The 12514-nt window shown below is 43.4% G+C and overlaps 1 protein-coding gene across 1 annotated transcript in view; it reads left to right on the top strand.

Moving 5' to 3' along the window:
* LOC120300278 overlaps positions 1 to 12514 on the top strand; it is a 119337-nt gene that overhangs the window by 25389 nt on the left and 81434 nt on the right. Inside the window, 2 exon segments of the mRNA XM_039326097.1 lie at positions 1841 to 2040; positions 3322 to 3413. Coding sequence (XP_039182031.1) covers positions 1841 to 2040; positions 3322 to 3413 — 292 coding nt within the window.

Raw genomic sequence — 12514 nt, forward strand, 5'->3', positions numbered from 1 at the left:
AAACCGTTAGAGTATCCCCTGATATAGATATCATCATAGGGACTTAAAAGCTGATAAACAAATATAGACAATACTCTTGTATCAACGATGGATGGTGAGAAATATATGGAAATTAGATGCTTGTATGTTGTCATCAAAGAATGAGTAGAAGGATGACGTGTATAGAGGAACTGACGTGGGGAAAAATGATGCGGTATTTCTATAACTCTTCTTCGTATGTTTTAGCCTCCAGCCACCTAATCGTTTTTGTTGCTCTTCTTTCAGAGTCTCAACATCTTTTTAATGTTGTGTTGACCAGAACTGGATGTGGCAGCATTCCAAGTGTAATTTTATTAGGGCTTTATAAAACGGTAGTAGAACTTTATGTGATTTTGATTCTATACATCTGTTAATGCAGCCCAGGATTGCATTGGCTTTTTTGGCTGCTGCCGCACAATCATATTTATTGTCCACTAAGACTCTAAGATCCCTCTCGCAGTTACTATGAAGGTATAGACTAGGTGAAACTTGGTTAATGCTAGTACTATAACTATACACTTGTTTTTTCTTCCTAAGTGTAGAACCTTACTTTTACCTACGTTGAATTTTATTTTATTAAACAGGGCCCACTGTTCAAGTCTGTCAAGATCTTTTTGGATTTTGAGCTTTTCTTCTGGGATGTTGGCTATTTCTACTACTTAGTGTCATTTGCAAATTTGATGCATTCTCCTTCTATTTCCTCGTCCAGATCATTTATGAAGATATTGAAGAGTACTGGGCCAAAAACAGAACCTTGGTATACCCCACTTCCCTCCATGTGGATGTAGTTCCATTGAGGACTACACATTTATGATTTGTCATCCAATTACAAACCCATCTGGGGTGGTGCTGTCTATCTCACATTTTTACTAGCTTGCCAAGAAGTACGTTGTGGTCTACTTTATCGAATGCTTACTGAAATCTAAATAAACTATGTTCACAGCATTTCACTGATCTACTAATTTGGCCACTTTGTCGAAGAATGATTTGTTTGGCATGATCTGTTTTTCATGAATCCATGTTGGCTAGTGATTATAATTTTGTTTGCTTCTAGGTGTTCACAGATTTGTTGCTTGGTTATCTTTTCCAAGGTCTTCCTAGGGATTGATGTTAGACTGATTGGTCTGTAATTTCCTGGATCTGTTTCCCCAACATTCCTGTAATTTCAATCTCTTCTATCACTTCTTCTCCATTAGTAAGCATAAGGTTCAGTATAGCTGTCCCTCTGTGTCATGGGTCCCCAAGCCCCGGTCCATGGACTGGTACTGGGCTGCAGTATGTCAGCAACTGGGCCACAAAAGCAAAGCCCCATCCACGACATGCAGGCAGCACACAAAACCACGCCCGCTCCGTTCCGCGGAAAAACCTCTCACCATGTAACTGGTCCCTAGTGCCCAAAAGGTTGGGGACCTCTGCTCTATGTCATGGTTGATTCACTACACAGCCCCGCTTGCAACCAGACAACTGTAATGGGAGGGGGGAGGGAGGCAATGGAATGTAAGGGAGGTTTGGGAGGGAAATTTGGTATGCAAGTGTGCTGACTGGAAGCCTGAGAAAGATCCAATACCTCAAGGTCACCAGCTGAGGAAGTCCGAGACAGACAGACCATTCCCAAAACAATGAGAATGCAAATGATTGGTGGACGATGGACAATGGGAAGTCCTGGGGAAAAAAGGGAACGTTTTCTTATGCTGTTTTTGCATGAAATCATTAGAACTGGCTTTTCTACTTCTGTACCCATGTGGAATCTTCAGTAAAGTTACATTCCTGGGAGGAAAAATGTCCTAGGAGTTTCTTTTGCTGTCTAACCCAATTCTCATAGAAACAGCCTATCTGGATCCCAGCCCAAGATGTTGGCTATGAGCAAAAACTTGGAAGGGAAGAAGAAGCTGGGAGAGACCCTGCTTGGGAAGAGCCAGCACCACCTCAGACCAGAGCAAGAGTGCAACCAGTCAGTGTGCTTCCGAAACTGAAGTCTGAACAACTGGCCGCAGCCACAAAGGAGCGAGCGAAGGATGCCTTGTACTAGGGACTAAACACCCACTGGGCAGCAAATGTGGGCAAGGCAATGGAGGTCAAAGACCTTCTTGCTTCTGGTGTCAATGTGGTCCAAGGCAGCAAGTGGAAAGCAAAGTGGCTAGCCAAATGAGATGACCCTGCTGAGTGGAAGCTCCCAGTCACCGGCCGTAGCCCATCCATGCAGCAGTTGAGAGAGAGGTTTGGAGGCAAGGAGATTTATGCTTCAACAGCGCCGGAAGTCACAACCGCCACCAGCGGGGGGGGGGGAGTCATGAAAACCCCAGCAGCCCTGGCTACTCCTCCTATTCTTCAACTGGAGGCCCTGGTGACAGCAGCTGCGGATGGGACTCCGATCCAGGCAATGGCAGCAGTGGGCTTTGCCACTCCTTCTCCATTGCAGCCAGCAGTGCTGGTGGTCCTGGCCATGGTCAGAGCCCCAGCACAAGCAGCTGTGGCTGGAATCCCTGCACCAGCACTAGTGGCGGCAGCTGACATTCCACCCCAAAGGTTCATCTTGGTGTGGGAGGAGCATCAGCCCCCCTCCAGTAGCCTATTTTGATGGGAACCCAAACTGCTTAGCCCATTTCCTGACTCAAGCCTGGCACCATATGGAACATCATGGAATGATGTACCCAGACAATATGCCCGAGGTTCATGTCATTGCAGTCAACCTGGAAGAGAGCACTTCAGAGTAGTTGGTGTCGCTACACAATGAAAATGCCCCAGAGCTGGACGATCTCCATGCCTTCATGCAAGCTCTGCAAGAGTGATTTGAAGATTCCATGGTGGCCCACCTGCATCTGTGCCCTAAAATAAAAGAAATGACCAGTATCAGAGTACATTCAAGATTTCTGCCACCTGGCCAGCCACTTGGGAGAATGGCCTGAATGCTTGCTGGTCTACCATTTCTGAGAGGGACTGAATAAGAAACTACCAGAATTGCTTACCCTGGGGGGGTGCAGAGCAACCTGTGAGGGTACCACGCAGCCACTGAAGTAGAGATCGACTTGATGGAGTTCCATAAGCACATTGGGCAAGAGTGTCAGTCCTGCCACCCCGCAGAGAAGCAATCAGAGAGGGAAGAAGGGGGGTGCATTTCCAGGCAAAGGAGAGAGATCCCACCAAAACTTTGGTTGCTGCTTTCACTGTGGGAAAGAGGGACACCGAGCTGCCAAGTGTCTCACACTGTGACCAATGATTGCTCCCCCACTTCTAAGCCAACCAAAGAAGAAGACTCCACCAAAGTTAAGGGATAAAACTCTTGTTTTATTTTTTTTCTTGTAGAGTTCTTCCCTTAATCCAGGGAAGGGGAACCCCAACCCTGCCAAGATGGGGCCAGTCTTCTACAAGAGCAAGCAATAGTGAAGGAGAAGATGGTAAATGGCCTCATCACCCCCATGACTACTAGGGTGGAGATTTCAGTATCTGGTGTAAAGAGTGTTGGACTAGGGGTGCATTAGATGCCTGGTCATCCCCCAAGTGGTAGAGAGGCTAGAGATAAGTCCAAGGAAGTTAAAGAAACCTATAGCATTTCCCCAACTAGATGGTTCAATAATGGGCAGGGTGCCAGAGACCTGCCTAACCAAGTCTGTTAAGCTGAAAGCCAGGGCCCACACAGAGATTATCCGATTTATTGTGGTCCCTGGGATGACAGAGTCCATGGTCTTAGGCCTGGCGTGGTGAAAAAAATGGAGCCCATCTGTTGATTGGGATAGAGACAAGTGGCAGATACAAGGGAAAATATCCAACCAATGAGAAGAATGTAAAAGGGAAGTTGCAGCTGTGCATCTACATGTCCTGCAAGCTTTTCGAGACTGAGAGACAATGGGCTATCTGGGAAAAGGAAACCTATGCGGTCCCCTGGGCTCTCATAATCTGAAGGCAATTCTTGGAAGGCAGTAAGATTCCTTTCTTGTGGATGGATCACAAGAACTTAGAAGCACTGAAAGCTCCCCAAAACGGTCTCCTGAACAAATCCAATGGGCCCAATACTTCAATTGCTTCAACTTCACTCTCCGCTATCTACCAGGAGGACAAATTTTTGGGGGCAGACTCCCTCTCACGAATGCGTCTGATCAACATTGTTTGAGAAGAAATTGTCAATTCCATCATTCCCTCCAAGCAAGTAGCAGCACCGGCCCTCACAAGAAAGCAGGAAGCATCTCCATCACAGCTGACCAAAGACTTAACGTGATCCTTAAAAGAAGCCTTGGCCAGAGATAAGTGTTTCCAACAATACAAAGGTGAGTTGTCCTTAAGGGACAGATAGGCATGGTTGGGGAGCAAACTATACATCCCATGAAGCCAGAGGATCTTAGTATTGCAGCAGAGCCAGGATGCGAAGGGGACGGGGCATTTTGGATTTGTGAAAATTCTTCACCTTGTAAAGAGGCAGTTTTGATGGCTGTGGATGAAGAAAGACATAGTCAACTGCCCTGTGTGTGTTTTGGTGAAGAGGCTGCCTGGCAAGCCTTCAACACCGTTGCACACTGTGGCCGGCCCCATGGCTCCCTGGAGGGAGATATCTATAGACTTTATTGTGGAGCTGCTGGAGAGTGCTGGAAATATTGTGATATGGGTCATTATGGACTTATTCTCTAAGCAAGCCCACTTTATGGCATGCCCTAGGATCCCTTCTGCTCAGTCCCTGGCTAAACTCTTTGTATAGCACCATGGTAACATGGTGTTCCAAAATACATAATTTCAGATCAGGGACTGCAATTCATGTCAAAATTTTGGTGTGAGTTCATGAGCTTGTTAGGGTCCTCCTCCTATGGTCTTAGCTCCGCCCATCACCCTCAAATGAAAAGAGCTTGTGAACATATGGTCCTGGACCAGTATATTGGATGCTATGTAAACTACCAGCAAGACAATTGGACTGAACTTCTACCCTTCACTGAGGTGACATACAATAATTCTGTACACAGGAGCACCGAGTTTATCCCCTTTCAAGTGACCACTGATTCAGAATTTGTGCCTATGCCAGAGCTCCCTCAAGAGATACCTTCGTTGACTTCTTTGGCTAAGTGGATAAGTACTTTGAAAGCCATCTGACCCATAGTATGCAAAGTTTTCATAATTGTATAAAGTTGCATCAAATCAAAAATATACAAATAATTATTGAAGTATTTACAATAGTGGCAAGGCAAGCTTGTCTTTAATAGTTACATTGTGCTTATTGCTCATTGCATCCCAGAATGCATGGATGGTATAATTCTTGGTAAGATAGAAAAATGTGGGATAGACAATATCATCACCAGATAGATTCACAACTTGCTGACCAACCACACTCAACATGTAATCCCCAATGAAACTATGTCTACATGGAGGGAAGCATGCATTGAGTACCTGTCTTGGGCCCAATACTCTTCAAATCTTAATAAATGATTTAGATTAGGGGATAGAAGGGGAATTAATCAAATTTGCAGAAAACACCAAGCTGAGAGAATTGCCAACACTTTAGAAGCTAGACTCAAATTCAGAAGGATTTTAACAAACCTAAGCATGGGCCTTATCCAACAAGATGCAGTTCAGTGGAGAGAAAAGTAAGGTCCTGCACATAGGCAGGAAAAGTCAAATGCACAGGTAGGGAATGGATGGTATCTGTCTCAACAATAGTAACTGAGAGAGATCTATTTTAGGTGTCCTGTTGGAGCACCATTTAACTATGAGCAAGCAATATTTGCAGCTGTCAAAAAAGCCAATTCAGTCTTAAGATGCATCAGCAGAGGGATAGCATCAATATCTCAAGAAGTGATAGTACTGCTGGATTAGTGAGGCCACACTTGGAATACTGCATCTGGTTGCATGATACAAAAAAGAATGTGAGACCCTAGAAAAAGGGCAGAAAAGAACAACAAAGATACTAAAGGATCTGGATGCTAAACCATGTGATGAATTATTAATGGAACCAGGCATGGCTAGCTGTCAAAGAGAAGGACTAGGGATGACATAACAGCTATCTTCCAATACTTCAGGGGCTGTCACAGAAAAGAGGGGGTCAATTTATTCTCCAATGCACCTGAGGGCAGGACAAGAAGCAATAGATGGAATCTTATCAAGGAGAGATTCGACTTTGAATTAAGAAGAAATTTCCTGACAGTGAAAACTATCAGTGAAACAGCTTGCTTTTGGAAGTTGTGGGTGCTCCATCCCTGGATATTTTTGCCTGGAATGGTATAGGATCTCCTGCTTGAGCAGGGGGATGGACTAGAAGACCTTCAAGTCCATTTCAATCCCATTATTCTATGTTCTAGTGTGTGTACATGTGTGTCCATGTATGCATGCTCTGAGCTTAGATCAAACTGTTGCACTATTACCTATAGAGGTAATAGGAAAGATCCCAGAGGAAGATTGAAGAAAGTGTGAGTTGTTGAAATGAGGTTGTGATAAAGGGAAAATTGCAGTCTGCTTGTGAGTAAGCAACAGCAATAGGGAATGAGTGATTGCTGACTTAGTGCCTGCATAAAGACTGCCCTGATGAATGATAAAGTGCCTGCATAAAGACTGCCCTGATGAATGATAAAGTTATGGGGTGGAGGGTTAGAAAAGAAAGATAAGAGAGGAGTCAATAGCTGGCAAAAAGAAGACTATAGACTGAAACCTGCTATTGAACAATCCTTATTAAATTGTACAAGCAAACTGCTCCATCCCTTTCTATGCCGTCTGGCCTTGCATCGACTTACTGTCTGGGCAGAGAATAAAGCTAGTTCCCCAAGCTGGAAAGTCAGGCAGGAGTACAGGTAATTAGAGGCTACATAATCAAGATGCTGCCTTCACACCCACAGGTGAAGCTGGAGAGCTTACTGAGATGGTTTATGGAGAGCAGAAATAGTCTCAAACTGCCGCTGCCAATTGTATTTCTATTCATGGTTAGGCATTTTATTTTGAATATTACTTTGAGTTCTTAGTTTGGACTGCTAAGGTTCCAAAGTGTCTGTTTTCGTTTCTGTCTGTTTTTGTTTTATTTCCATCCAGGTTCAGAATGGATGTTTTCAAACCAGCTTCAGTTCTTGATTTAAAAGCAATAGTCACGTTTAGCAGATCAACATTCTAAAGAAATAATAGACATTAATATAAAGAAGACTAGGTGTTTTAGGTGAAGTGAGTGGCTTACTACTGATCTATGTCCATAAACTGCTAATTTAACCCCCCCCCCCAAAAAAAAAATCCAAAGCAAATGTAGCTTTTAAAGAGCAGCGTGGGAAAGAATATTTTGCTCCAAATCCCACCAGTTCTTTTTGCAAAAGGAATTAAGACAAAATAATGAAAATTAAGATAGGATTTTTAAATATTAGAATACACATGTCTTTGATTCGGTAATAAAAATGCAAGAAAACATTAGACATGAAAATGGTATTATTATTTATTCACCCAACTCCTCAGGCTTGGAAAGAAAAACACAGTATTAGAAAACAATAGTAGCATGTTCCTTTTAAATAAACAATTACAGCGTGGAGATGAATAAAGATGTGTGGCAATTATACTGACTGCTACAAGTTGTCTCTACCTACTTCAATTTAAAACTCTTTCCAGGGAAAGTTCTTCCTGCAGCACAATAGCAATAGCACTTAGACTTATATACCACTTCACAGTGCTTATTGCATATTGCCACCAACAATCTGGGTCCTCATTTTACTGACCTCGGAAGGATGGAAGGCTGAGTCAACCTTGAGCTGGTGAGAATCAAACTGCTGACAGCCAGCAGTCAGCAGAAATAGCCTGCAGTATGCATTCTAACCACTGCGCCATCACAAAGAGCAGATTGTGAAGGTATTGGAAAGGTTGTTTGAGTAAAGCTATTGAATGCCACAGCTGGAGAAAGATCTGGGGCATTTTTAAGAATAAAACTTACCATGACTATAGTGATTTTACACCAAAGACCTTTGAAGAAGAATTAGTTCCGCTGCATGAAGCCTGGAAAATGGGGAGCAGGCAATTGCATTACTCTGTACCAAAAGAATCCTATCTTGTACTTTTGTACAGCACAAAACTGTCACTTCCAAGGAAGGGATGGCATTCTGCTTTGAATATGCACGGGGAGAGAAGAGGCCATGATGGGTCAAGATCTTCACCCCTTCAACTACATGCACAAGTGTTTTGAGCGCATTTTCTGTGAACTGCAGTGGCGGAGATGGACGCCGCAAGGCGTCCAGTGCGGTAACGAGACCAATCCCAGAGAAGCCAGCGGGAGCCCCAGGGAGAGTTCTCTTTTCTTTGTGAAGGGCAGGGCACCCTGGAATGGGTTCGTCCCAAGAGAGGGGCCTGCATCTTGGAAAGTGTTGTGGTTCCGGCTGTTTAAAAAGAAGAAAGAATGGTTGATCAGATTGTGCGTAGACTATAAAGGGTTAAACTGTGTCAGCATGGAGAATATGTACCCTCTCCCCTTGATGAAGGACATGTTAGTCCATTTGGCAAAAGGAAAAGTTTTTACCAAATTAGACCTAAGAGAGGGGTATTACCAAGTAAGAATCAAGGAAGGAGACGAATGGAAAACAGCTTGATTTCCAGTTCAATGTTATGCCTTTCGGCCTGTAGGGGGCCCTTGCTGTGTTCATGCAATTCATAAATTAAGTACTGCGTAGTCACCTGTACAAGGGGTTTTTAGTTTATTTTGACGACATCTTAATCTACACAGAAACCATGGCGGAGCATGTCAAATTAGTACGTGAAGTGCTCAGAAAACTGCTGAGCGCTAAATTTTACACTAAGCTCTCAAAATGTGAGTTCCATCAAACACTCCAGATTACCTAGGATATAGGATTTCCAGTGAAGGCGTTGAGATGGATCCAACTAAGGTGAAAGCTGTGCTAGAATGGCAGCCTCCATGAACCTGTAAGCAACTCCAGAGCTTTTTGGGATTCACAAATTTCTACTGGCAATTTATCCCCTCCTTTGCTGAGATTGCTTTACTGATTACCGAACTGTTAAAAATGGGGGGAAATGGGAGGAAGCTGTGACCCTGCTAGCCCCTGCCATGGTCCATAGAATGCCAGACTGCTTTGGAGAACTTAAAGAGACTGTTTGCAGTAGAACTCATTTTCAAACATCCCAATCCTGAAAAACAATTCATCATCCAGGCTGATGCCAGCGATGTGGCTCTAGGAGCTGTTCTTTTGCAAAAGAACAAGAATGGGGATTTGCAGCCCTGCGCCTATACCTCCCAAAAGTTAACGGACACTGAATGAAGGTGGGCAGTCTGGGAGAAGGAGGCTTTCGCGGTAATGTGGGCTCTGCTTACATGGCATCATTTCCTTGAAGGGAGCGACTTGTCTTTTGAAGTATGGACTGATCACAAAAATCTAGAGGCACTGAAGCCCCCTGTAAGTTATCTCCTAAACAAGTTTGGTGGGTGCAGTACTTTAACTGTTTCAACTTCCCACTAAAATACATACCAGGAGGAAATTTTTTTCTAGCTGACGCCCTATTTAGATTGCCCCAATCCAAAGCCATTGAGAGGAGATTGTGAACTCCATTATTCTGCAACCAGAGTTGATCTCTCAAGTAACAACAAGGGGGCCATCACAGGCGAAATCAACTGAACCTGATAGCCCATTAACAAAGAGGCTAAAGGAGAAGTGGAAAACCGATTCCTGGTTCCTGGCAAATAAAACCATACTGACTTGTCGGGACGGGTTGGCTTGGAAGGGGTCGAAACTGTATCTACCAGAAACCTTCAGAGTTCAGGCCCTCCAATGCAGCCACAATAGCAAACAGGCTACTTTGGATACCTAAAAACTTTGCATTTAATTCGACGGCAGTTTTGGTGGCCAGGGCTAAAGAAAGACATTGAGAATTAAGGGAAAAGCTGTGCAACTTGTGCAACAATGAAAAAATGTGCAGGTAAACTCCCTGGATTATTGTGCGAGTTGCAGACCTTCCCCAACCCTAGGAAGAAATTGCCATGAATTTTATTGTGGAATTACCGGAAAGTAGGGAAAATACTGTGGACTGTGACTGACCTTTTTTCTGAGCAAGCTCACTTCATTGCCTGCACCAGTCTTCCCTCCACAAAGAAGCTGGCAAGAATGTTTCTCAAACATATCTATTGACTCCATGGAGCTCCAAAGCGGATTATATCAGATAGGGTGGTGCAATTCACTGCCAAGTTCTGGAGAGACTTTCTGAAACTGATTGGGTCCACACAGGGTTTGTCATCGGCTTTTCATCCATCTACTAATAGAGCTGCTGAAAAAGCTAACTCTATGGTGGAACAATATATTAGGTGTTATGTTGATTACCAATAAACAACATGGGCTGACTTCCTCCCCTTTGCTAAGGTGGTTTATAATAACACAGTACATAGCATCACTGGACTCGCTTCTTTTAAAATAGCTACTGGTAGGGAATTCATTCCCATGCCTGAACTCCCTTAGGACCCTCCTGTTTCTCAAACTTTAAATCAGTGGGTGACTTCTTGGAAAACTGTGGGACAATGCGAAAGCAGCCCTAAAAAAACCCTCAAAAAACCACAAAGAGCAAGCAGACAAGAGAAGGGCCCCCTAGAGGTCATTTCGTGTAGGAGAAAAAGTTTACCTCTCTACAAAATATCTAAGACTCAAGCTGCCTAGTAAAAAACTGATATCAAAATTCCTTGGAACTTTCCCCATAGTGCGGATTATAAACCTAGTCACCGTAGGAATAAAACTCCCTCCCCTTTTAGAGAAAGTTCACCCTGTGTTCCATTGCAGCCTATTGAAGCCATACAGAGAGTCCTCATGGAGACCTCCTCCCAAACAGGCACCTGGCCTCCTTGTCGGATAGGGAGAGACTCATTATGAAATAAAATGAATCCTTGATTCAAGATTGCACAAGGGAAAATTACAGTATCTAGTGCAGTGGAAAGGATACCCACTATCAGAGGCCACCTGGGTAAAAAGTACTGATGTAAAAGCTGATAGATTAATACGTAAATTTTATGATAAGCATCCGAATAAGCCTAGGGGTGATTCCTGACTCTAACTCCTTTTTTATCTACAGGATTTCTCTCTTCTTTAGAGGATCCGACTGTCAATCTTCAAACAATTCTGGCTGCAGCCATCTTCACTTCGTTTTCGGTTGCCTCAGCAATGTGAGGAGGGAGATGCATTTTCTAATTTAGTCATAACAATAACTTTCCTGTGGGAACCAAAGTCAAGCTACATAACTTTTGGCAAGCTGGAGCTTCCATTAGAAAGCCCTCTTAAAGTAGTTAATTGGGGATTGTGAATTATGACATATTGCAGGGGTGGCAAGTTCAACTTGTTACAATGTAACCTTGGGGGGAACTTTCAGTCTTGGTTTCACCTTTGTTCATGCGATACTATGTAGCCATTAAATGTGTTCTTTGAGGAAAGCAATTGCCTCAGAGTTCTTATTTCTAATGGTCTCATCTAATGGAACCATGACACATAAATCACTGGGACCTGACGGATTAACATCCCAGTAAGGAGCTGGCAGACATTATCTCAGAACCACTCTTATCATATCTTTCAAAAATCCTGGAGCACTGGGGAACTAGCAGAGGTTTGGAAAAGAGCTGATGTGGTTCCCATCTTCCAAGAAAGAAAAAAAACTACAAACAATCGGCCTAACAGGAAACTACAAACAATCGGCCTAACATCAATATCTGGGAAGTTCCTGGAAAAGATCATCAAAAAACAGATCTGCAAACATCTAGAAACAAAGTTAGAACTAGAAGTCAGCACAGGTTTGTTAAAATAGATCATGCCAAACCAATCTTATTTCATTCTTTGATCAGGTGACTAAATTGGTGCTTCAGTGGAATGCTGTGGATGTGGTATACTTGGACCTCAGCAAGGCATTTGACAACCTACTTCTTGGAAAGCTTAAAAAAAGTGGGATAGACAGCATCATCATCAAATGAATTTTTAACCGGCTGACAAACCTCACTCAAAGAGTAGTCCTTAATGGCACTACATCTACATGGAGGGAAGTAAGCAGTGGGGTACCACAAGGTTCTGTCCCAGGCCCAGTACTCTTCCTAAATGACCTAGATGAGGGAATAGAAGGGGAACTTACCAAATTTGCAGATAACATTAAGCTGGCAGGAATAGCCAAAACCCTAGATGATAGGCTGACGATCCAGAGGGATCTTAACAGACTTGAACACGGGGCCCTATCTAACAAAATGAAATTCAATGTAGAGAAAAGTAAAGTCTTACACTTAGGCAAGAAAAACCCAAAATACACATATAGATTGGGTGAAACCAGGCTTAATAGCAGCAACTGTGAGAGGGATCTTGGAGTCTTAGTGGATAATTAAATATGAGCCAGCAGTGTGTGGCGGCAGCCAAAAGAACCAATGCAATTCTAAGTTGCATTAACAGAGGGATTCAATCAAGATCATGTACTGTACTAATACCACTCTATAAAGCCTTAGTAAGACCAGACCTAGAATACTGCAATAAAGTTGGGTCTCCACGCTATAAAAAAGATGTTGAGACTCCGGAGAGAGTGCAGAGAAGAGCAACAAGGA

Source organism: Crotalus tigris, unplaced genomic scaffold, assembly GCF_016545835.1.
Source record: "Crotalus tigris isolate CLP2741 ecotype Arizona unplaced genomic scaffold, ASM1654583v1 scf7180000024339.11422700, whole genome shotgun sequence".
NCBI lineage: Eukaryota > Metazoa > Chordata > Lepidosauria > Squamata > Viperidae > Crotalus > Crotalus tigris.